This window comes from Anolis carolinensis, chromosome 2, assembly GCF_035594765.1.
Source record: "Anolis carolinensis isolate JA03-04 chromosome 2, rAnoCar3.1.pri, whole genome shotgun sequence".
NCBI lineage: Eukaryota > Metazoa > Chordata > Lepidosauria > Squamata > Dactyloidae > Anolis > Anolis carolinensis.
The window spans coordinates 76,227,351-76,254,515 of NC_085842.1; the positions used below are offsets into that span (position 1 = coordinate 76,227,351).

Genomic DNA, 27,165 nt, shown 5'->3' on the forward strand with positions numbered 1-27,165 from the left:
GTTCTGGGAGGAGTGGACGTCATTCAACATTCTGCAATGGAACGTCCTATTGAATGTCATTCAGTATTCTCTTAATTGCCATTAGGGTGCATGAAGGAGGAAGGTTATTTTCAAAGTGTCATTACAGACTGCAAGACTTAAGTTTCACAGAAGCTTAGAAAACCCTATGCAAATGGCAATTCTTTTCCAGTACTATTTCAAGATCTGTACTGAGACAGCGTGTACTAAAACAACCAAGTGTATATTTGCTACTACAATAAAAATATTATATTTTTAAAATCTTGCATATAGAGTTAAGAAGGATTAGTGTTGTCTTTTCTGAATGTCATTAATAACCTACAACCTCTAGAGGAATATGGGTAAAAATAGCAAGAGAGTTTTCTTATGAAGCTGTTCTTAGGCAAACGAATGCATTCAAGACCACTTCCTAAGTCTAGATGTATCACAAGCATGAATTAGACAGGAGAAGGAAACTTTTCATTAGACTAACAAGCATAGGATGTCAAGGACAGAACGCCACAAGATTCAAAGTAACAGAGTTTATTAGATTACAGAACTCAAAAATGCCCGTAAAACACAAGGGGCAGGCAGTTTTTGCCTTTAGGAGCAAAAAGGGGCAAAAGTAAATGTTCAAAAGATAAACCGGATTAAACCGGAGTTTAATCCGGGTAAAAACAAACTGCTTGCTTCAGCCTGGGTATAAACGAAACGAAAGCCAAGGAACAAAAGATACAAAGAATGCAACTAATTGGCAGCAGATTCCTCTCTGCTGCCAACACTGTGCTTAGAGTAACTTGCGTCGCTCCCCCACACACACAGCAGACAGGATCTCCAACACGAGTAAATCAGCCAAGGATTGTAGCAGTTGAGTAGACCAGTTCCGTTCCGTAGATCAAAGCCAGAAGCAGACGTTTGTAGTTTTTCCAAGTCCAAGAAGGGGGGAAGACAAGCCGTGGTCAGTTCAGTCCGAGTTCTCAAAGCAGGAGATGGCGTCCGTCAAGAAGACGACGGAAGGTCAAGGTCACAGCACAGGAAAGCACACAAGTCTTCAGGGAAGCGTCCCACACACACACGGATCCCAAGCGTTTGCCCAGATTACCATGCCCAACGCAATTTGCAATTGCTCTAAAGCCCCATTTTATGCCAGTTACAAATCTTCATCACTGTCAGCTGTCCTCCTTAACCCGGGCGTTTCCTCATCACTTTCCTCGTCAGAGCTGGAACACCTCTGACTACGCCCAACAGCATCTCCAGCTGTGGATCCCGTCCCATCCCTCCAGCTAAACCATGGGTCTAATCCTGAAGGTCCCCATTCATCTTCTGTCCCATCATGGCCAGTGGCACCCACTTCCTCCCTTACCCGAGTCCAATCCATCTCATCCTCCTCTGAGCTAACCAGCCCCTCCTCCATTCTCTCCGTAAACCCTTCGAAAGACTCCTCGTCAGATGGTGCTGCAAATATGTCTCGCAGTCTTTTTCTCTCTCGCTCCTCGAGAGTATCTGACTCTCGAGGAGTCTTACGCCCACGTCTGTCAGTAACAGAGCCATGAGGCTCAATCATAACACTATCCCCTCTCACAAAGGCCTCCTCCCCCGATGGCGGAGAAGTGGCAGTGATACCCTCCGCTATAGCACCACGACGACTAGAGGTATCAAGTTTCAACAGCGAACGATGAAAGACTGGATGGACCTTTAAACTAGACGGTAAACGCAAACGAAACGCAACAGAAGAAATCTTTTTAACGATAGGAAAGGGACCCAAATACCGAGGCGCAAACTTTCCCCCAGCCTGTTTAATATGTTTGGAAGATAACCACACCAAATCCCCTTCTTCCAACTCCTCCCCTGCCTGCCTGTGGCGGTCAGCCTGAGTCTTCTGCGTTGCCTTAGCTTCCAACAGTAAGCGACGGGCAACATCATGCAATGCAGCCATTTCCGAAGAGCGGTACACAGGGTCCGAAGAGACCACATTGGTCGACGGCGCCACACCTCCCCGTGGGTGAAAACCATAAGTTAGCTCAAATGGCGTATGCTGACTAGACGTGTGCACCGCATTGTTGTAAGCAAATTCCGCCACCGGTAACCACTTTACCCAAGCCGTGGGTTGATCTAAACAAAAACAACGCAGATACTGCTCTAAGAGCCCATTAACCCGTTCCGACTGTCCATCCGTTTGCGGATGGAAAGCTGAAGACACGTTTAACTTAGTCCCCAAACACTCATGGAAGTGTTTCCAAAAGCGTGACACAAATTGCGGAGCCCTATCTGAAATAATCACCTCGGGTGCTCCGTGCAAACGATAGATGTGCTTTGTAAATAGTAAGGCCAACGTAGGGGCCGCCGGAATGGTTGAACAAGGAATAAAATGAGCCAGTTTACTAAATAAATCCACCACCACCCAAATACAAGTATAACCCCCAGACTTAGGCAAATCTGAAATAAAATCCATGGAAATGATTTGCCATGGCCTCTCCGGAACAGGTAAAGACGATAACAACCCTCTAGGGCGCCCAACAGGCGTCTTACTCTGCTGACAAACGGCGCAGCTGTCACAAAAGCGCATAATGTCTTGCCGCATCTTTGGCCACCAGTAGCTCCTGGTGATAAGCTGTACGGTCTTGAACCTGCCAAAGTGCCCAGCCATGGGTTCGTCATGGTGGGCTCTAATCACCTCCAACCTGAGGGTCCCTACTGGTACGTAAACCTGCCCCCTACGCACCAATACCCCGTCTTGATCCTGGAGATGCGGCAGTATGGTACGGTTACCTGCAGTGAGCAGCATCAGTTGCTCCTGAGTCCACACATCATCCTTCTGAGCCTCAAGGATCTGGTCATGTAACCCAAGCTCATTATCTACAACACACAGAGAGGCAGTAGGCAAGATGGTCTGACATACTACCTGCTCATTGGTCTTAAATTCCGGCTTGCGGGATAAAGCATCGGCCCGCAAGTTTGCCTTCCCCTCCACGAACTGCACCTTGAAGTTAAACCTGGAGAAAAACAAAGCCCAGCGGATTTGACGCTGGTTTAACTTCTTTGCTGTTTGCAAGTGCTCTAAGTTCTTGTGATCAGATCTGACCACGATCTGGTGCCGTGCCCCTTCAAGCCAGTGCCGCCACACCTCAAACGCCACCTTAATCGCCAACAACTCCTTCTCCCATATGGTATAGTTCTGCTCGAAGGGTGTTAGTTGCCGCGAGTAAAATCCACAGGGACGCAAGGTCCCTGAGGAATCCTTCTGAGACAATACAGCCCCCAACGCGTAGCTAGAAGCGTCCGCTTCTACCACGAACGGTCTGTCAACATCAGGATGGGTTAGTATGTTGTCCGATTGAAAACTAGACTTTAGTTGTAGAAACGCCTCGTGAGCTTCCCGCCCCCACACAAATGGCTGTTTCTTGCGCAGAAGCTGCGTCAAAGGTACCGTGAGCTTTGCAAAATTCGGAATAAACTCCCGGTAGTAATTAGCGAAACCCAAGAACCTTTGTACATCCTTCTTAGTCTTCAGCTCCTGCCATGAGTTGACGGCGTCAACCTTATGTGGGTCCATTTTAAGTTCCCTACCTGACACTACATGACCTAGGAACTCCACTTCAGGCACATGAAAGACGCACTTGGAAGCCTTGGTGAAAAGCCCATTAGCCCGCAGTCGGTGCAGAACCTGCTTGACATGTTGACGATGTTCTTTCTCGTCCTTAGAAAAAATCAAGATATCATCCAAATAAATCACTAAAAATTGGTCAATTAGGTCCCTGAACACATCGTTCATGAACCTCTGGAATACCGCAGGAGCATTACAAAGCCCAAAAGGCATGACTCGGAACTCGTGGCATCCGAAACACGTGTTAAATGCCGTCTTCCATTCATCCCCTTCCCGTATACGGATTAAGTTATAGGCCCCCCGCAGGTCAAGCTTGGTAAAGACCTTAGCCCCTTGCACCCTTGATAACAGTTCCGAGATTAAAGGCAGCGGGTACCTATCCCGAATGGTGTATTTGTTTAGGATCCGATAATCGCAGACCAACCTAAGTTCCCCAGTCTTTTTGGCTACAAAGAATACCGGTGCCGCAGTTGGAGAACTAGATGGGCGAATAAACCCCTTGGCTAAATTTTCATCTAGAAACTCCCGCAAAGCTTGCCTTTCCGGTACAGTCAAGGCATACAGCCTCCCTGCTGGCAGTTTCGCACCTTCTGCCAACTTGATGGCGCAATCATATGGCCTGTGCGGTGGTAATTTGTCCGCTTCTCTTTTACAAAATACATCAGAGAACTCCCCATACTCAGCAGGCACTCCCTCCATATCAGAATGAGTAACATTTAGAGTGCAACAATCCTGCCTCTTTAAGATCACTTTACGTGTTGCCCAATCTACTTGTGGGTTTACTACAGCTAGCCAATCCATCCCCAGGATCACATCATATCTAGGCAAGCTCGTAATATCCCACACAAACGTTCCCGTTACTCCCTGCACCTCCCACGTTACTGCTGAGGTTTCATGGTTAACCACCCCAGTCTCCAGCAGTCTCCCATCTGCTCCTTCCACCCACACGTCGCATGCCTTGCGCACTCTAGGAATGCCATGCTTCTTAGCAAACTCAATATCTACATAGGAGACCGTAGCCCCTGAGTCCAGCAGTGCCAAAGTAGAAACAAGTTCCCTTCCCCCAACAGATAATGTAATGGGTACGAAAACATGCTTCCTCCCCTCAGTTGACTGCTTGAGGAGCCCTAGTGCGTTGGACTCACGTCGCACTAGGGCTGGCCTTTTCCCGAAAGCTGGGAAGGTTTCACATTACAATTTTTGGCAAAATGCCCAGCATTCCCACAGTACAAACACAAGCCCAGCTGCCTCCTACGGCTCTTTTCCTCTGTAGACAGCTTTTTAAAGACCCCAAGCTCCATGGGCTCTTCCCCCATCACCACAGGTGCCCTGGTTACATGCATGGGTGGCGCACACATTGCTTTTGAGTGTTTACGAGCCTCGAACCTTGCGTCTAAACGCAGCACCTTAGCTACTAAGGCGTCCCAGCTTTCAGCCGGCTCCAAGCGTGCTAATTCATCCTGGAGCATATCACTTAACCCGGCAATAAATAAAAGCATGAATGCATTTTCCCCCCAATCCAGCTGGTGGCGATACAGGTTAAACTTATTTAAGTAATCCAAAACAGTCCCCTTTCCCTGTTTCAACCGATACAGAGCCCACCCAGCGTTCTCCGTGCGGAGAGGATCCCCAAAAGTATCAGTTAACAACTTTTTGAAATTATTCAAATTGTCCTTGACTGGGTCATTTCCCAAAATTAAATTAGTGGCCCATTGTCCTGCGGGACCGGTCAACAAACTCAAAATAAAGGCCACCTTGCTAGTGTCTGTAGGAAAAGCATGAGCACTGAGCTGAGAAAAATAAAGCTCCACTTGTGCCAAAAAGGTTGGCAACTTGCACCTGGTTCCGTCAAAGCGTTCAGGAGTCAAAACATGTCCTTTCACAGCCTGAGCTGTTTGGATAACGGTAAAAGCCGTTTGCAATTGGTCTACTTTGGCCCTTAACTCATCCATCGTCTTCCTGACGGGTTTATTGCTGCAATAAACTTTTTAATGGCGTTGGGCAATCTGTCAAGGACAGAACGCCACAAGATTCAAAGTAACAGAGTTTATTAGATTACAGAACTCAAAAATGCCCGTAAAACACAAGGGGCAGGCAGTTTTTGCCTTTAGGAGCAAAAAGGGGCAAAAGTAAATGTTCAAAAGATAAACCGGATTAAACCGGAGTTTAATCCGGGTAAAAACAAACTGCTTGCTTCAGCCTGGGTATAAACGAAACGAAAGCCAAGGAACAAAAGATACAAAGAATGCAACTAATTGGCAGCAGATTCCTCTCTGCTGCCAACACTGTGCTTAGAGTAACTTGCGTCGCTCCCCCACACACACAGCAGACAGGATCTCCAACACGAGTAAATCAGCCAAGGATTGTAGCAGTTGAGTAGACCAGTTCCGTTCCGTAGATCAAAGCCAGAAGCAGACGTTTGTAGTTTTTCCAAGTCCAAGAAGGGGGGAAGACAAGCCGTGGTCAGTTCAGTCCGAGTTCTCAAAGCAGGAGATGGCGTCCGTCAAGAAGACGACGGAAGGTCAAGGTCACAGCACAGGAAAGCACACAAGTCTTCAGGGAAGCGTCCCACACACACACGGATCCCAAGCGTTTGCCCAGATTACCATGCCCAACGCAATTTGCAATTGCTCTAAAGCCCCATTTTATGCCAGTTACAAATCTTCATCACTGTCAGCTGTCCTCCTTAACCCGGGCGTTTCCTCATCACTTTCCTCGTCAGAGCTGGAACACCTCTGACTACGCCCAACAGCATCTCCAGCTGTGGATCCCGTCCCATCCCTCCAGCTAAACCATGGGTCTAATCCTGAAGGTCCCCATTCATCTTCTGTCCCATCATGGCCAGTGGCACCCACTTCCTCCCTTACCCGAGTCCAATCCATCTCATCCTCCTCTGAGCTAACCAGCCCCTCCTCCATTCTCTCCGTAAACCCTTCGAAAGACTCCTCGTCAGATGGTGCTGCAAATATGTCTCGCAGTCTTTTTCTCTCTCGCTCCTCGAGAGTATCTGACTCTCGAGGAGTCTTACGCCCACGTCTGTCAGTAACAGAGCCATGAGGCTCAATCATAACATAGGAGGTCCTGGAGCTCAATCAATCAATCAACCAATCTTTATTATACATATTTTTATAGATCAATCATAGTAAATAACCTATACACTCATGTATAAGTCTAGAAATTTTAGTCAAATAAATCAACCCCAAAACCCAAAATCCACGGGTCAATGTGAATCCTATACCTTCACTCTGATCAAAAAAGGAACTATCCCCTTCTTTGAGTGGAATGGCAAAAGTGAAGAGCTTAGTCCATCCCGAAATAACCTAAAAGAAACACCAACCTCTTCTCCTTTCTCAATTGAGGAACCATTTCTGGGCTTTTGAATGTCTGGGTGGGAAACTGGCAGCAGCAGTCAGAGGTGACATCAGTGTTTTCCCTTTCTCCACATAATGACCCTTGAATTATCCACAGGTCATATCAAAATTCATAATTTTGCCCCCCAAACCTGCCCTTGAGTTATACATGAGGTCGGCTTATACATGAGTATATATGGTATTAGAAAAGCTAGTACAATGAAAAACAGCCTGGGGTAAATCTGCCTCCTTTACCCAAAAATCTTCCCCATTCCATTCACAGCTAAAACATGCTTTCAGATTGTTCATACACTGTGTTCTCTAGATTCTGATTTTATTCCTGGGTCAACAGTCCATCAGCAATTACTTGCCTATTTTTCCTATAGTATTGAGCTTGCACCATCATTCATTATGCACTTATAGGAGTAAATCTTTTGCTGTGACTTGAGCATATTCATTGTGTTGTCACAGATAATATTTCTTCATTCATTATGTGAAACTATCTCTAAGGGTTCCTCTTCCCTATCTAGAAATAATTAACATTTTCATTCCATGTGTGTATCCTATCTAAATTATTAAATGCCAAAAAAATTTTTTAGGGCATATACCTCTGCTATCTACAATGTTGGAATACATTCTTTATGATTATGATTTGAGGCTAATTCGAAATTCCATCAGTAATTCACAATGCTCCAATAATTCATGGCATTTGTGGAATTTGGAAGTCTTACCTTAAGTACAGATTACTTTTGAACTACTTTGTATAACAGACTGTAGGGAACTGAATAGCCTGTCCTGCTAAGCGGGATTATATTTCTTCCTCATTGCCTCTTCTGTAAATAATGCAATACAGAATTCTTCTCAGGCTGCACTATAGCTGTGCTCTCAGCTGCTATAATATTATGTAACTGAGAATTTGAACTATACAACACACTTATCCCAGGAGTTTCAGCTTACCTCAGAAGATATTGTTATGGCTGGATAATATCATAGGGCCTATAATGTAATTCTCTCAATGTGCATGCTAAATATTTTTCATGACACAATACCTGATTTCTAATTTCCACAGCTTAAAGTGTACACTATTTCTGCTACTGCATAGCTATTTTTTCCCTGTCTTCAACATCTGTACTAGAAGGGAAATGTGTCATCCTCCACATTTGACAGTAATTCCTGTTATCTCTTATTTTTGTCCTCTTACTGGTTAGGCCTGATGGACAGTAGAGTCCAATGGAATCACTAGTTTGCACAGTTCAATAGTAAAACAGTAATAGGGTACTTTACAACCAAGAGACCATAACTGTCTACAATAATAATATGTATTGTATTTCTCTAAACACAGTAATATCAGTTTGGATCCAGATTGGGCATGCTACACGTGGTCAAAATCCAGTAAAGGGGGCAGGGATACAACAGTTGTCAATTCCTCCATCTCAAAACAGCCCTTTGCACTGCGTCTGTTACTTGGCACCTTTTTCTGCGGCAGATTTTCCATGAGTCAAGAGGCTTCTTGAAGGCCTAGGGATCATCAAAGATTGCTTCCCTGCTCTCTCCCCCCAGTGTGATGTCAAATCCAACTCAAAATGTTTCAGTTATGAAAACAGCACTTTCTTTAATTCTGAGCCCAAATCTTGATTATTTCATAATTCAATGCTGGTCTGATTTTCAGAATAAAGTACGTGATATTTCAGAAATCTATGCCACTCCAAATGAGGTTGCATAGCCTAGGTCACAAAGCAAAAAGTGTTGATCTATTTCCCATTTTTCTCAGGCTAGTTTTGCACTGCCATTTTATACATATTATATGACAGAAATTTCAGCTAAAATTGGGACAGGACTTCCTCTCTCTAATTTTTGCCAAGGCTACTGATGTCCACCAGTGTAACAGTGCAAAATATAATGCCAACTATGCAGGGACATCTGTGCAATGATTATTCTGCATTTTTATTTCACTGTTCAAGCCATTCACCAAATTGCTATGTCATTTGCCAGATGACCATTTGGCCCTCAAAAATCAAGCATTACTACAGTAGCCAATCTGGAAATCCAGTAGCGTTTTAGTTTTAAAAGCTATCAGCAGAATGACCACCTTCTAAGTCATGGTCTATTTGGGATTGGAAGGCAAATAGACACAAATTTTTATCTTCTGCTAATTTCTCCATAAATGCTGTCTATTAAAACATTTCAGACACATCTAAAATGGCAGAACACATATTAAATGTTTGCCTCTAAAATAAAGCTTGTATTGCTCATAATTAATTAATTGGAATATAACAAATAAAGTGTCCAAAAGGTATTTGTGAGAACACCTGGCTGTGTGACTATCCAGACACTAGGACACACACTATAGTTGTGTTTCAAATATCCAAAGCAGATTCAGCTGTGCACACACAGGGGTTAGACATAAATGTAAAATGATATTATTAGAGAACAAAGTGTACCGCATATTTGGATCTGCTTAACAGTATTGTAAGAATGGCCCAGGACATAATTAAGCCAAAATTTTCAAGAATTATTCACATGCATTCTTCCGAAACTGTATCTGAATCAGAAATCAAATTAACTTGTTTGATGACTTTTTCAGAGCAGCATTTTTTATACTCCCACTTTGAACAAACATCAACAGCTGACTATTTTTGTATCTCTCTGAAGCAGTGTCTTTAGGTTTCTTCCCTGTGTTCTGTGGTATTCTTTCTACTGGACATACCACCATCATGGTCAAAACCTTAATATGGACACACTAGCTTATAATGAAAGAAGAACCTTTATTTCAGGCTCCATGGGAAAAATAGAACATTCCTTACCTTCTATTGGCGACGTCTTCAAGTGTCTGCATAGGCCCTCAGTGTCCCCATATGTCTCTTTAATTTTTACTACTGCTTCCGTTCCTCGAAGTTCCATGAGAGAGCGCAGCTCCTCAAGCGTGCACCCAAATTCTCCTGCATGGTTGGCCTCATTTCTTTGGTTCTTTGAATAAAAATCGCTATTTGTCATGTCACCCATTGTTGCTGATAGTATTGCTCCGTTTTGTGTGCAATGTACAACTGGAAATTTTGCAAGGATGGAAATTCAAGTCCCGGACAAAACAATGGAAGGGATCCACCGTATGCTTCCAGTAATAACAGGTGAGAAAGCAAAGACCGTTGGATGTGTCTCTCTGGCCAAGTGATAGATAGTCCACGCGATGGCTGTTTTCAAGGTTGCAAGCCAGTTCCACCCCATTCACTGTTTCCCATTATGCTGCATCCAGTCTGTTGACATCTACATGGTCATCTCTTCCTTCAGATCCTAGGAAACAAATACAAAACATGCATCAGAAGATTAAGTGAGATGTGCTGAAACTGATTCCATCACACCATTCTCAAGGGGCTTGAATGCCAAAGCCCTAACGCAGAGGGCTTGACAATATCCGCCAATGAAGCTGTTGCAAGATTATTGTCCTAGCTGGCTCCACAGATTGCCTACCGGTTACCTGTGTCACCCACAAGGCTCTTTCCAGCTCTACTAGCAATTGCAGCAGTCCTTACTTTAATCAAGTCCCAAGAGCACCAGCTAAATGAGATGGCTCATGAATATTAATTAGTAAACCATTAGCCCAACAACCTAGATGTGTCTCTGGTAGAGGCTCTTGTTCAGACCATTCTATCAATCTTTCATCTGCCAAGAAAACACACACACACACACACACACACACACACTGTAAAATTATATGAAGTAATAAAAAGTAATTGGCTATTACTATTATGCTTTTGTCCATTAGAGAGAGAAAAACATTTCTGAGTGCAAAAAATAAAATTGAAAAAGGTCCTTTTTTCATTTCAGTCAGGAGTGCATTTGAGTAAACTAAACTTTGCATTTTAACAGCTTGCAAAGATAAACACAAACACAAGGATGAAAATGAAAACACCTGAGTGCTTTAGGCTAACCAACAAGTCCACTGTGTCATATGAATAGGAAACGTTGCTCTCCTTCAGCACCACCTGTTATCTGACTCACCCGCACACTTGATACCCTTAGCAGGAGAGCTGAATATTTCTTTGCAAATGCCAAACAGGCAAACCTAACTACCTTTATGGGACTTTAATGTGAGATATTCAGACATGCACACAGATGATCAGTGGGAAGAAGCAATTACTTAACATATTATAAAATGTTCTTTCCCAGGAAGGTGCTAATGAACTCTACACAGTTATGCTGAAGCCATCTATTATACTTTGCCACTCAAGAGTTTAACTGAGATGAAAGGGTTTTGTTTTGCACAAAGAAGGTTTCTGCCAGTACATAGCTTGAAACCTTATAAACCTTTGCAAAGAGTTTTGTCATTTTAAACCATAAAAACAGACCTTTTCAAATGTTAATATATCTTCTGGATAATGGTTGGTAAGCATGTTCTGCTAAATATTACTGCATTTTTATAAAATGCATCCAAGGATGTGAGAAACACGCAAGAGCATTTTTATAAAGGATACTGAATTTCCATACCCCAAACAATTATTTTTCCAGGGAAAGTCATTGAAAATAAATTTGATGTCCACTGTTTCATCAAATGTTTGATATAATTTATTGATGACATTTTTTTTCTCTACTGGTCTACAAAACCAAGTATTAATTGGGAATTATATTTACTTTCACACTTCTGCTCGCACATTCACATTACTTGAGGGATGGCAGAAGTAGAGGTAGTTGGGGATGGGGTATTCAACTGAATATGGGATGATAAAAGGCTCTTGCATTTATGGAATTTCAAGACAGCTCTACTGAACAGCTGATCTGACTGTAAATGTATGAGGAAGGATTTTCACCTTCTTCTTGACATTTGTCCATAACCTGGGAACTGCTAATTAATCGGAGGCTGACTTATACAATCATTTCAACCTTGAAAAGAACATGTGTGTGTGTGTGTGTGGGGGGGGTTAATATGGCCTCCACCGAAACTGATTTTGCAATGAAATGAGTAGTTCCCTGGATAGAAGAGAACTCCATCTGGAGGTTCTACACACTTTGGCTTTTTTTACTAAATGAAATGGCAGAAAATTCTAAGCAGAAAATGTTAGAATCATAGAATAGTAGAGTTGGAAGAGACCACATGGGCCATCTAGTCCAACCCCCTGCTAAGAAGCAGGAAATCGCATTCAAAGCACCCCCGACAGATGGCCATCCAGCCTCTGCTTAAAAGCCTCCAAGGAAGGAGCCTCCACCACGGCCCCGGGGAGAGAGTTCCACTGTCGAACAGCTCTCACAGTGAGGAAGTTCTTCCTGATGTTCAGGTGGAATCTCCTTTCCTGTAGTTTGAAGCCATTGTTCCGTGTCCTAGTCTGCAGGGCAGCAGAAAACAAGCTTGCTCCCTCTTCCCTATGACTTCCCTTCACATATTTGTACATGGCTATCATGTCTCCTCTCAGCCTTCTCTTCTGCAGGCTAAACATGCCCAGCTCTTTAAGCCGCTCCTCATAGGGCTTGTTCTCCAGACCCTTAATCATTTTAGTCGCCCTCCTCTGGACGCTTTCCAGCTTGTCAACATCTCCCTTCAACTGTGGTGCCCAAAATTGGACACAGTATTCCAGGTGTGGTCTGACCAAGGCAGAATAGAGGGGGAGCATAACTTCCCTGGATCTAGACGCTATTCCCCTATTGATGCAGGCCAGAATCCCATTGGCTTTTTTAGCAGCCGCATCACATTGTTGGCTCATGTTTAACTTGTTGTCCACGAGGACTCCAAGGTCTTTTTCGCACACACTGCTGTCAAGCCAGGCGTCCCCCATTCTGTATCTTTGATTTCCATTTTTTCTGCCGAAGTGAAGTATCTTGCATTTGTCCCTGTTGAACTTCATTTTGTTAGTTTTGGCCCATCTCTCTAGTCTGTCAAGATCATTTTGAATTCTGCTCCTGTCTTCTGTTGTGTTAGCTATCCCTCCCAGTTTTGTGTCGTCTGCAAACTTGATGATCGTGCCTTCTAACCCTTCGTCTAAGTCGTTAATAAAAATGTTGAACAGAACCGGGCCCAGGACAGAGTCCTGCGGCACTCCACTTGTCACTTCTTTCCATGATGAAGACGATGCATTGGTGAGCACCCTTTGGGTTCGTTCGCTTAGCCAATTACAGATCCACCTAACCGTAGTTTTGTCTAGCCCACATTTTACTAGTTTGTTTGCCAGAAGGTCGTGGGGGACTTTGTCGAAGCTTCATGAGACTTTGTGTTCAGCTTCATGAGACTAAGACCAAAATACTTTTTGTGCTTTCATGAGCTCTGATGCATTGCCTATTTTTCACAAGGCTGCCTCTAGTTTCAGGAAAATATTAGACCTGACAGAGGCACATGTTTCATATTACTACAGAATGGAGTTGCAACCTTAGAGCCTTCATTAGTACTTCACGTCAGCTACGACAGGAAGCATCATCTTATATGGTAGCATCTAAGCAACCCTAGTAGCTGCTTTATATCAGATCAGGTTGTTTTGTTTTTCAATAAGCTTGCCAGTGGTATCAGTGGCATCTGTACAAAATGGAGCACAACTACTTTGGGGAATCTTGGAGTAATCTTCGGTAGACATGGAGGACATCATTGTTGGCATGTCATATAAAGGATATACATCCACCAGTGTTTCTCACAGAATCTTTCTCTACAATAAAGTGACATACATGTTGTACTTAAAAAGATTTCCTTTGGTTCACATGTCCATCACTCTGTATAATATTTGTTACAGCTCTTGTAAATACTGCAATGTCATTTTGTCAGCCAACATTAGGCAATGATGCTATTTTCTCACATACAATTAAATAATTTGCCTGTTTAATATTTCATTTGACCTTCAATTAAATATTAACCAACAAAAAAGATGGATCCTCTACTTGCAGAATGACATACCTCTTATTATGCTTATGCCATGACCAGGATTCACTTAATAGCATAACCTCCAGGGAAATAACATCTCTTGTGCTTTGGGAAGGCAGACTGTAAAATGCAGAAAGCGCAGAGCATGACTAGCATTATCCACTGATAATGCCACCTTATAAATCCATGGAACAAGATATGCAATTTTCATTCAATCCCGAAATCTCTTTTATGAAAAGTCCAGGAATGCTGCCAAGGCGGCTAGCAGTTTGCTGTGACTGAAATGAACACTACTCTCAGGTTCTTGCTCAGCGATTAGGGTAACTGCTTCATAAAGAGGGGGGGGGGGGGAGGCTAAAAGAAGCCACCCAGAGACAGCAAGGCTTCACAATGGGAACAGTTAAGTTGGGGAAGAGATATAATAATAATAATAACAACAACAACAACAACAACAACAACAACAACAACAACAATAACTGTACACATTTCTGAAGTGCTATTGTGCTGCCATAGCTGATGTGGGAAAGTTTCATTTGACTAATTAAGTTCTTCTTTGGATTTCTATGGTAGCATCTGAAACACTTACAAGCCAGAGCTGAAAGAGCAAATAAATTATTCTGTGAGGTTGTGAATACTCTGCTTCAGGCATAGTTTTTTGTTTATCTGGTTGAAACAAACAGTTTTTCGTTTTGCCCAATGAAATGCTACTAATACAGCACAGGCTGAGTTCAGAGCCTCATTATTCAAAACCCTTTCTCTGGAGGAAAAAGAGACACACAGAACAACACTTTGGGGCCTATGGGATTTCTAAAGACCCTTCCATTTACTTGCCCACCTTCCTAATAACTTGCTCTGTGAAGTAATGGATCCCCAGACTGGACAGGCCGCATCATCAGGGCACCACAGTAAGCAGTTATTCTACTGCAGCATTCGCAATAACCGAAATGTGGACAGTGTGTTTCTGTGGACTGCCATCCACCAAGGACTTCACTTGGAGGGCCCCACAGAGCAAGGCCTGGATAGATATTTGTTCCAGGTAAGACATCAACTATCTTTCTTTCACATACTATATGTTACAGCAGGGGATCTGCTGATGGAGAGTTCTCCAATGTTGCTACCCACCCAGCATCACACTTTGAGTGTCCCTCAGAGAATGGTATTGGATAGGTAAAAACAGTATCCAGAACTCCTTGGGCAGTAATAATAGTAATAAATTATATAGATTAGCCCTTTGACCATATCACAATACCAAACCAAACAACTATGCTTGATAGGACTTCATTACACTCTATGTATTAAGTTAAAATAAGACACTTATAACAATGCAGTAAACAAATATGATAAAACTGAATATATACATCATATTTCCTTATCACCCCTACAATTTACCCCCAATCAGACCCACATATGTGGTTCTCAAACGTAATGTTTTGCTTAAATACAGAGATGTTATATATGTTATTTTTGGGTCTTGGCCACACATAAAATACGTTATTCTGATGTGAGATTTCCAATACATTGTTTGTTTAACATATGGGCCAAGGTAGAAGTCCCTCACCTTCTGATACAATTTACAATCAAATGGTATATATCCTCAATTTCAGGTGGTCCGCAGATACAAATCCATTCATTATAAGGAATGCTGTTAAAACTCCCATATCTGACCATTATATCAAGCTGATCAAATCTAGCTCGAGTGAATACCTCCCTAAAATATTTTGTCATTTGCAATTTTAGATACAGTAGAGTCTCACTTATCCAACATAAACGGGCCGGCAGAACGATGGATGAGCGAATATGTTGGATAAAAAGGAGGGCTTAAGGAAAAGCCTATTAAACATCAAATTAGGTTATGATTTTACAAATTAAGCACCACAATATTGTGTTATACAACAAATTTGAAAGAAAAAGTAGTTCAATACGCAGTAATGCTATGTAGTAATTACTGTATTTACTAATTTAGCACCAAAATATCACAATGTATTGAAAACATTGACTACAAAAATGCGTTGGATAATCCAGAACGTTGGATGAGTGAGTGTTGGATAAGTGAGACTCTACTGTAGTTTATATTGACTCAGCCATTTTAGGTTGGCAACCTTACTGAGGGTAGCTATATCTTTTTGTGTGTCGAAAACTCTTTATATAGCACTCTTTTTTACTTGGTCATTTAAGACAGGAAGACCGCAACTTCTTATATAATTTGTCAGTTGTGTAATCCAAGAGGCCTGTAGTTGTAATTTTATCTGTTTCTAATAAGTACAATTTTGGGAGTCTATCGGGCTCCATTACATTGATTTTACACCAGTAATTGTATGCTCTAAGTCTGTGCATGAATTATGTAAATTTCCAGTTCAGCTCTCACTGCAGCAGCTGAAGTCCTTTTATCTACTCCCAGTATGCTTCTCAAGTGCTGAGATTGTGCTTGTTCTATTATTGAGATTGAACTTAACCCCATACTTCTGCTGCATATAAAAGCATAGGTGTAACCTTAGCTTTATATACTTGAATTTTTGGGATTAGAGTACTTGGAAACTCCCTGGGCATATAATTCATCACATGTTCCTATCCACTGTCCAAAACGGGGGTGGGGCTGGTCTTACCTATGAGGCTAATTGATATGGGGACGTGTTAGAATGCTTCTAGACCAGGGATCTCGGCCATTGGTTTGCCAGATGTTTGGGACTTTATTTCTATAATACCTGGAAATATGCTATGCTAGTGTTTCTGGGAAATGAAGTTCAAAGCAACTAGAGGAGTAAAAGTTGACAACCACTACATGAATTGAAGCAGCTCCTAGAATAAAGCTCATTATAACTTTTCTCTTTCCATTTAAAAAAATGTTTATAAATTGCCTCCAGCCTCAAGCACAAGTGTAGCCTGAAAGAAAGAAAGAAAGAAAGAAAGAAAGAAAGAAAGAAAGAAATCAGAGCTCTTATGTAATTTCTAGCTCTGACATAAGGATTAGTCAGCACTGCCTTCACACAGCACTGCAATTCCTAGCTCCAACTGCTTATAAATATGTGAGCATGTATAGCACTGAAGTATCACTAGCAAAATTCCCCTGATTCGCATTGTTAGGGGAGAAAAACAGGGATTCCTGCTTCTTATATTATTTCTGTACCTAATTTAGAAGTGAGCAGTTTGGCAAAGGAATCTGTTGTTGTTTATTGTCACAGCATCAAGAAAATTACCTCTGATCTCAACCTAAGTCTGAAAGTACTGTTTTAGTACAGCAAATAATAATTTCTTCCCAGTCTATGTTTTTGCTTTAAATTATTCTGTCACAGCTACCAGAAAGCAGCACTTAGAAGGAAGATGATTCATTTTATAACACAAAGGGTTGTCAATAAATAGAAAAATAAGTAGTCCTGCAAATCTATGTTAATGCTGAAATCTCAGTATTCATGTATTTGATATAAGCAAGTGGGATCAGAGCAGATCTGTGTGTTTGTTATGTGATTCAAATAATAATATTACAGGGAATAGAAAAAATGGTTTAGATTTTCAAAATATGTCATTACAAACTTTACAGCTTTAGTTATCAAAGGGCCTACATTTTGAAATGAACAATGGGTGAAGGGTGCATTAAAATAACAATAAACTGAATCCTTTTAGGAATGAACTAAATCCAATATTAATCCTACTTTGAGCAGATGCATTGAAATGAATGGCTGGTTAGCCATACACACCCTGCTGTACCATCTTGCTAGCCCTAGCACTGGAGTTAGCCCAAGGAATTCTACAAAACCTTCCTCTGAACTTCCACTGAGGTTCTTTTCCTTGGAAAACAAAACTCTGAACCTTTCACATTTCTCATGTTGCGGATTTCAGGGCCAGTTTGTAGCTACTGCTATAAACATAAACATAGAATTGCAAGAGACCTATGCAATTCAGTTCAATCCCTTGCTATGCAGAAATTCACAGTCAAAGCACTCCCAATAGATGGCTATCCAGCCTCTGTTTAAATATTTCCAGAAAAGGAGACTCAACCAGAATCTATGGCAGCATATTCCATTGTCAAACAGCGCTGACATCGGGACATTCTTCCTACTGTTTAGGTAGAATCTCTTTTCCTGCAGTTTGAATGTATTGCTCTATGCCCCAGTTTCTAGAGCACCAGAAACCAAGTATGCCTGGAGTTCTATTACTTTCCTTGACCTCAACACTATGCTCCTATAAATGCAGCCTAGAATCATACTGGCTTGTTTAGCTGCCACATGTTCAGCTCGCACTCTACTTCTAGGTCCTATTCACATGTACTGCTGTCATGCCAGGCATCACTTAACCTATATTCGTGTATTTCATTATTTTGTCTAAGTTACCTTACACTTCTGTCAATTGACATTCATTTTGTTAATTTTGGCCCAGCTCTCCCATCCATTAAGGTCATTTTGTATTTTTATTCTGTTTTATAGAGAAATGGAAGAAAACTGTTAAACTATCTTATTGCTTTTTAAAAATATTACATCATTGCTGCCATATTCGGCTAGGTGGATCAGGATCATTGTCTGATTGAGGCACAATGTTGTGCTCAGTTGTACAGCTGCTGGATTCAATTATGTGCACTGAAATGTTGTGCATTTATAATGTTCTAAATGTATATTATAATGCATATTGGCCAAATAATGCATTGTGTAAAGAAGCAGGACCAGACTTTCAATGGTGATACCAGATTCTAACCATCCTATAACCAGCCAATATTGTAACCTTGTAAGCACATTGGCTGGCCACGTGGACAAAAGAGTGAGACATCAGAAACCATTGGAATAATATGGGAAACTAATCTGTTATTCCCTGAGGAAGAGTGGATGCATTTCATAACTGTACTTATTTCAAAATGTACAAAATATTCTACATTCATTTTCAAAAAAAATTCCTATACATATAAATATGTTTTCTACTGTGATTTATCTTCCTTCCAAAGTGTACATATTTTTCATGTTAAATACAGTTTAGTTAAAAAACCACTTTAAGTTTTCTCTCCCTTTATTTTCATCATGGTAAAAAACATGCCATAATGATTACAGTGGCTGCTTCTGTTTATCTCTTTTTCCAGCTGACCTGGTCTTTAATTTAAAAGCAAACTAAGAGAGAATGATTTTCTCTTTCTGTCTACCCTTATCATCAAGCAGAATCCAGTATATTGTTTCAATAGAAGCACTGAGATTAATATAACCAACTGTCCATTTCAAAGTGTAGAAAAGATTTCCTAGTGCACAGACATGGATTTAGAATGGCCAGACAGTTTGGCTAAAAAGGGAAGCAAACTAGAGATGATGCAGAAGCAACAATCGTTGATGGCCAACAGCCTTTTACTATTCCAAACGCCACACTGCTGAAATAAAGAGGCATAAATCAGAGCCAGTCTTTTAAATTCTATTAATCAGAAATTGAAAGCAATTTCCTGGGACTTCTTCAAGGTAATGGTTTTCCAAATACTGATTAGAAAAATAATACTCCATAAAAATTCCAAAGAGCTCAGAATGTATATAAATTACCAAATAATCATTAAAATACAGATCCATCCAGATGGCTGAGTAAATCTATGAGTGTCTTACTCTGCATTGGCAAGGGTTTGTAAGGCACTCAGCTGCCAAGCCTTGAAAGCTGCCAACATGCTAATTTGCATGCGATTGAAAGGGAGGGGCTGAGCTGGTAGAATTTTAAAATGAAGAGTAAATATGTCCCCCTCCCAATGTCTCAATATATGGGCAACATTGCCAGAGTATCTTTGAATCAAGAGGAACCAGTCGGCTTGCCCAGAGCACATAGAGATGATTTTTATGCAATCATTGAGACATTATGCCATTTCAGAACCCTGGGATGAACTTTCTATCTACAAAGGGAAGTGTTTCTGCATGAACTCCCACTAAAAATAGCCATGAATATTTCCAACAGATGCATATATACTTCCTTCATCAGCTATCAAATATTCCACCTATTTGTGATGGTGACAATTTGCATTAATCATTTTAGACTCGTAGTATACCTCAGCTAACCAAGTACATGTGTTCCTGGGCATTCCTTCTTTAACAGAAACTTTGGAGGCAAAAATACTATGGAAAGAATATGAATAGGTTCCTATGCCACACAAAAAAAGAGCAGCTTGAACATGTTTTAGTAGGCTTTTTATTCAGAATTAAAGATACTCACATGTGAAATGAAACAGCCCAATCAAATAAGGATTGCATGAGTAAACAAAAACATTTGGCTCCACTGGAGACTACTTCAAGATTTCTCTCCAAATGCTTTAAGGAATATTTTTTGGTGGGCAAACTTATATGAAGGATTTTTAAAATATGCTGGTGAAGTGATCAGCTGTTCCCTTTTCTCTCTATTTTGCTATTAATGCTCAGTAAGGGATTTCAAAAAAGGGCAGATACTGCTTACCTTGCCTGGTGTAAAGAGGCAGACAAGGATATTGCTGGATTGGGTAGAGTTGGTTCTAAGATCTCCATGGAAACCCAAATCTGTGGATGTTCAAGTCCCATCATATACAATGACATATTAAAATTGTGCCCCTTATATAAGAGACCATAATTTTCTTTTTGGATTTCTTAAAAATATTTTAGAGTGATCAAATATTGCAAAAAGTACATTGTTGTGTCCACCAGAAGGCAGAGTTGACATCAAAGCAAACCTTCACTGTGTTTTAGATATGCAGAGCTAGTTTTGATAGAAGGCAGCTTCCTGCAGTCAGACTTGGTGATTTGAAAGTGGTTTTGACAAAGCTTCAAGGACTGCTAAGGCAAGTTGCTCACCAAGATGCAGAAGCTGATGCTGTTCTTATTAAAAGAGATAACAGAGGTGTCTAGAGTACTATCAAGATAAGTTGGGTGTGATCTATTTCAATTATCCAAATCTCATGATTCAGATAAGTCTCCTGGAAAAGTTTAGCTAACCACCTGGATATATTAATTTTGTTCTACTTGACATTAGACATCAAGACTGGAGGGTGGGCCTGGATGGTATTGACAAAAGTGGGTATAGGGGGTGATTAATGGTTTTTGAGCTATAAAATGTGTCCATTGCAACAATGAGTAAGTGCCCGCTGTTAGCTCAAGCTTCTGCCAACCTAGCAGTTCGAAAACATGCCAATGTGAGTAGATCAATAGGTACCGCTCTGGTGGGAAAGTAACAGCGCTCCATGCAGTCATGCCGGCCACATGACCTTGGAGGTGTCTACGGACAACACCGGCTCTTCGGCTTAAAAATGGAGATGAGCACCAACCCCCAGAGTCAGACATGACTGGACTTAATTTCAGGAGGAACCTTTACTTTACCTTTGCAACAGTGCTACCAACAAGTTGTTGTGAATGAACTCCCAAACAGGGTGGACTGATCTGATTCTAGTCAATTTAATTAACTGTATCATTTGTCATAATGTCTGTTACTTAAAAATATATATGCCCTGATTTAAAACAATACAATAAATAAAGTTACAATAGTGTATTATTACATTACAAAGGACAACACAGCTAGTAAATCACTTTCATACAAATAAAGCAGCAAGCAGCATCTACAAATGCTTAACACAGAAAATATGTAGGAAGACCCCAAGTTACGAACAAGACAGGTTCTGTAGGCCTGTTCTTACTTGGCATTCGTATGTAAGTCAGAACAGGTGCATTTTTAAAGTGTAACCCCAGTCAACTATATATATATATATATATATATATAGATAGATAGATAGATAGATAGAGAGAGAGAGAGAGAGAGAGAGAGAGAGAGAGAGAGACGGAGGGAGGGAGGGAGAGACGGAGGGAGGATAGCATAGAGAAGGGTTAACACTCATGTGGTGTTTGTTTTGCTGTCTATGTCCGTTTTCAGAAGATTGCACCTCACTTTCTGTCCCTGTGATAACTGGATTTTGAAAAAAAATGGCTTTTTATGAAAACAAGGGTTGGTGATAAACCTTCAGTGGAGACACCTTTTCCTCATGATAACTCGTTTGAGTGAATTTCCCTTCTCAGGGGCACAATATACCCCTGACAGATGGCCATCCAGCCTCTGCTGAAAAGCATCCAAAGAAGGAGCCTCCACCACACCCTGAGGCAGAGGGTTCCACTGCTGAACAGCTCTCACAGTTAGGAAGTTCTTCCTAGTGTTCTGGTAGAATCTCCTTTCCTTTAATTTGAACCCATTGCTCTGAATCCTAGTTTCCAGGGCAGCAGAAAACAAGTCTCCTCCTTTTTTCTTATGACATCCTTTTACATATTTATACATTGCTTTCATGTCTCCTCTCAAATTTCATAGGGCATGGTCTCCAGACCTCTGATCGTTTTAGTCGCCCTCCTCTGGACACCTTCCAGCTTGTTAACATCTCTTTTAAACTGTGGTGCCCAGAATTGGACACAGTATTCCACAGCTGTCCATGAGTAACTGAGACCAAACTCATGGATGGGAGTGAGCATTGTACAGTTCCAGTGTGATATAGTTATGGTAGGAGGCAAAATGAGGATATTCTACCCACATAATAATTCTGCCCAACCAAATGCATTTTTCCTTCACTCTCAAAATTTCTAGTATTGTAAAAAGTAAGACAATTGAAAATCATCCACACCTAGGGATCTTTTACATTTGCTCAGTTTGCATTCCCTTTGTAACTTTTTTTGGTTACTTTTCTTTGAATGCCTATTCTGTGGCATTCAGTATCAAACTGTGTGTCAACATGTAGGTAAATCCCTGATTTAGTGATCTATTGTAGTCAGGACTAACAGCACTTAGGCCTGGATTTTCAATGTTCAACTGAAGTTTTAAGTTACTGCAAGACTGCAAATTTGGAGATGGAAAAAATATTTAATTTGGAGGATACTGTTCTTTTTGGAGCAATATCCTCATTTTCTCTTTCCCTTATAGCTACATCCCTGCTTTATTTACAGAAGTAACATAATTTTATTATCTGATAATACTGCAGTCATGGTACACAACAGTGTTGTATTAACTATTAATTGGATTATACCTTCTAACACATTAGTAATCTTTATTATAATTAAGAGTCAGCATGGTAATGACTTGAATGTTGGTCTAGGACTATGGGAGACGAGGATTCATGGAAACTCACTGGATGATCTTGGACATGTCATTACTCTCAGCTGCAGGGAAAAGCAATAGCAAACCTCCTCTGAAGAAATCTTGCCAAGAATACCTCATGACAGGGTCAGCGTAAATCAGAGTGACCCAAAGGCCCATAACAACATAACAAATGTATTTAATATATATAACACCTTTTACATCAGTGGTTCTCAACCTGTGGGTCCCCAAATGTTTTGGCCTACAACTCCCAGAAATCCCAGTCAGTTTACCAGCTGTAAGGATTTCTGGGAGTTGAAGGCCAAAGCATCTGGGAACCCACAGGTTGAGAACCACTGTTTTACATAAAATAAGGACACCAACCAATAATGAATAAGTACCACAGATGCCTCTCCACAACCAGATGTCTTCCTCACTACGCAGAACATCTTTCCCTAATTTAATGCAAGAGGATTGAAATCCAAATGTATTTCTATTTATATGAATTGTACAGTCTCCTGAGCAAGGTCTTCCATAAAGTTTCAAGGTGTCTGCTTGCACAATCACTTGCACAATTCAATGTCACATAATGTCTTTTGCCAGCCACTATACAATCATTTACAGAACAATGCCACCGTCAGGGTTTTTTTTTCTGCTTGTCTATTTCAGAATGCCAGCCAATGAATAAGGGTAGACTTTGTACCATACTATTTTTAACACACTGAGTATTTGAGGACAGAATATGTATTGCAAAACACATTCTTGGAAATGCTTGGGGAAGGTGTACCTGCATGGAAAAACATGTCTGCTATTTCTTCATGGCCCAGTAAGCTATGGCTATGGGAAATAATGAGAAGACGGTGAATTATCTAGGTTCTAGAATCTCTTCATTCTATCCTTAAACTCTTAACCATTTTGGCTAGTTTTTTTTTAACTGAGAGAAGGCCAATGGGACCTTCAACCCCATCCACCTTCAACAGGATGGTGGAGGCTCCTTCTTTGGAGGTTTTTAAGCAGAGGCTGGATGGTCATCTGTCGGGGGTGCTTTGAATGCGATTTTCCTGCTTCTTGGCAGGGGGTTGGACTGGATGACCTACGAGATCTCTTTCAATTCTTTGAGTCTATTATTCTAACTCTATGCATATGTATATTCTCTTTATGTAATGCCAAATCTCTGTTGCAAAGAATAAAATGGTCCTTCTAATTTTGAATTTTGTGAACTAATCCAGTACGTAATGACAATAATTGAGGCCACAGGACCATCAAATGCTAATCAAGGTGATTAATTACAACATCCACACCTGCCTGGACCTTACACAGATATGTAAACCTCCCTTGCCTAGTTTCCAACACACCTCACAACCTCTGAGGATGCCTGCCACAGATGTGGGTGAAACGTCAGGAGAAAAAACTTCTGGAACATGGCCATACAGCCCAAAAGACTCACATACTAATAATGTTGGTAAAATTTCATCACCGCCCAATGCCCCGGTACCAAAAACTGTAGGGTTAAGCATTCCTTTTGAAACAGAAAAATTGTATCTAGGAAAATGTTTACTGTACGTGTTCTTTCACAGCTGTACTTTGCACATGACTGGATCTTTCCCTTGTTTGATATAGGATAAAGCAATAACTCCAGCAAGCAGGATGACTAGACTCAAGCATTCATTGTTGGTGTGTATCTGTGTGGGAATCAGCGTTCCATTAAACTGGTTCATTCCCTTCTGTAAGAGATACTTGGCAACTACAGCCAACGATTTGCATGATGAGCAAACACTTTACTGGTAGTGCTAATAATAGCTAGATTATTATGAAATGTGCTGTCACTGCATAACACTCAATACCATGCTCAAAAATAACAAATCATCAATGTTACAATAACAGAACCACTCACTGCCTTGTGCTCAAGTATGCATTTCTAGTGAGCAATGAGAATCAGAATCCTCATCAAATATAATCTAGATACACAGGATTTAGACACAGATTCAAGAATTTGCTTTTCTCTGATTGGAGTCCAAAAAGTAAATCATGAAGGAAAACCTGTTTGGCAAACTACATACTGATATAGCATTCATAACAAGAGCTAGCCATATAAAGTCAAAAACAAAGCCTAAATATTCATAAGAAAGTATGACAAATACAGATGTAATAAGCTGCTAGTTAATTATGGAACTCAAATTACATGTAAAACCATGGCAACACCAACAGTCAAAGTTAAATACTCTGAAGTTCCAGAAATATATGAATGTAATACTTTAATAACACCAAAAAACAGTTAACTTTGGTCAGATTTTGTCCCAAAATACTTATTTTTAACATGACAGAAAAGTGTTATTATATTATGTAATCATCATATATATTAAATGTGCTTACAGACATGTTTGTTTAATTATTTAGAGTGTCAGTCCATTTTCCCCCTTTCAAATCTTCTGGTTTTTTTTTAACTTGAGCAAGAAAGGCAGGTGTTCAAAGATATTCTAGCATTTCCATGCTGACAAATAGTACAATTGTGAAACTTAAAGAGCATTGCCAGAAAAAGTAAAGCATGTCTGCTCAGAGGTAAACCTCAATGAGAAATATGCTTTATTTCCTATTAAACATACTGTATATTGAGTTATATGAAAGTTTCAGGCCTCATAATTTTAAGTTGTTATTGACACATGAAACACATAAAATCATTACATAGTATTGTAATTCTTTGCTGACTTTTCTCTTGAAGATAACAATGATTTCTTTTCAATGCAATAAAAGGGAGTATCCACACTGTAGAATTAAGGCAGATTGACACCACTTTCACTACCATGGCTCAATCCTATGTAATCATGGAAATTATAGTTTGGTGAGGCTCCAACACACTTTGGCACAACAGACTAGAGATCTTGAAACAGTACAACTCCGATCAATCCACAGCACTGAGTCATGGCAGTTAATAGAGTATCAAACTGCATTAATTCTACACTGTAGATGTACTCAAAGGTTCTTCAAAAAGCATGTTGATTTGGAAGGCTATTTGTAATTTGAAACTTATTCTGCACAAAATTTGTATGTGGTTGTTTTGCACAGAAAAATAAGCATTTTCAACATTGAAGACAGCTTTTTTTTCCTGAATGGAAATCAACATTTCAATGTACACATTTCAATTCCTGAGCAGAAAAATCTTTTTTTCTGTGCAGTAAATGCTTTAATTGAAAATTTATTCTGCATAAATTTTGCACAAGATTGATTTGCATAAAAACAAATTTTCTGAGCAGAAAACTGCATTTTTGTGCAGGAATTAATGCCATATTTCTATACTGAAATATTTTTATACAGAAAAGAATGTTCAACAGAAGTGTACAACCATGGGATATGTTGCCTGGAAGTGGTGGGGTCTTTTTCTCTGGATGGCCATCTGTCATGAATGTTTTGACTGGGTTTCCCTGCATGGATGGGGGTTAGACTAGATGACCATTGGGTTTTCTTCCAACTGTATGATTTTATGAAAAACCAATTTGGGTACAAAACAACCATGTGTGAATTTTGTGCAGAAGAAGTCCCAAATGGAGAATATTCTTCCTTCTCATCACTGTTTCTCAACATTCAGAAACATATTTTTCAACCATTTTTGAATGTGTTTGAATATTCTTTCCATCTTTATCAAGTTGTAAGAACCAAACAGCCCTAGTTCATTGCGCATTGTTGGATTATAAATTCCAGAAGCACAACCCAGCATAACCATGAATATTGGGAATGACAACAGCATCAAGAGGGTGGTGTTATTTCCATTCTTGTATTATGCTCTATCTACAGTGCCATATAATGCAATTTGAAACTCATTATACAAGTCTAAACTAACCATAGAATGCAGTGTAGGCGAGGACTAATATGGAGATGGAAAAAATGCCACCTTCCAAATAAATGTTAATGTTGAGAATTGCTCGCAACTAGTTTCCATCAGTTGCATTCACAATATTGGCTATACTCCAAAAATCTGTGTACACAGTTGTGAGGGTCACAGTATCCAACAATGTGTCATACAATTTAACACATTTTAACAGAGTGCTTTCAAAACATGCAGAGGGGTGGCTCTTGGTCAGTGTTTTATTTATAAGAGTAAATGGAAGCTTTATGGAGCAGAGATCTATATGTGGGGAATGGCATCATAGGAGACCATTGACTCTTCCACATAGCTGTATAAAATCCACATTGAACTGGATTATATGGCGGTGTGGACTCAGATGTTCCAGTTCAAAGCAGATATTGTGGATTATCTGCCTTGATAATCTGGGTTATATGGCTGCAAATCCTATATAGATATTGATAAATATATAGAGGTACCTATATATCTGTGTGTGAATGTATGTGTGTATATATCCGGCAAACCCCAT

General features: G+C 40.5%; 1 protein-coding gene across 14 annotated transcripts in view; it reads right to left on the reverse strand.

Annotated features, from left to right (window-relative positions):
• The window catches only part of atp2b2 (ATPase plasma membrane Ca2+ transporting 2), a 352,745-nt gene that overhangs the window by 256,188 nt on the left and 69,392 nt on the right, over positions 1-27,165 (reverse strand). For all 14 annotated transcript variants that reach the window (XR_010002645.1, XR_010002644.1, XM_062970002.1 and 11 more), the window contains exon 2: positions 9,756-10,239. Coding sequence is in view for 12 of the 14 variants with exons in the window: in XM_062970002.1 (XP_062826072.1) it covers positions 9,756-9,954 (199 nt within the window). In the remaining 2 variants the exon portion in view is untranslated. The remainder of the gene's footprint in view (positions 1-9,755; positions 10,240-27,165) is intronic.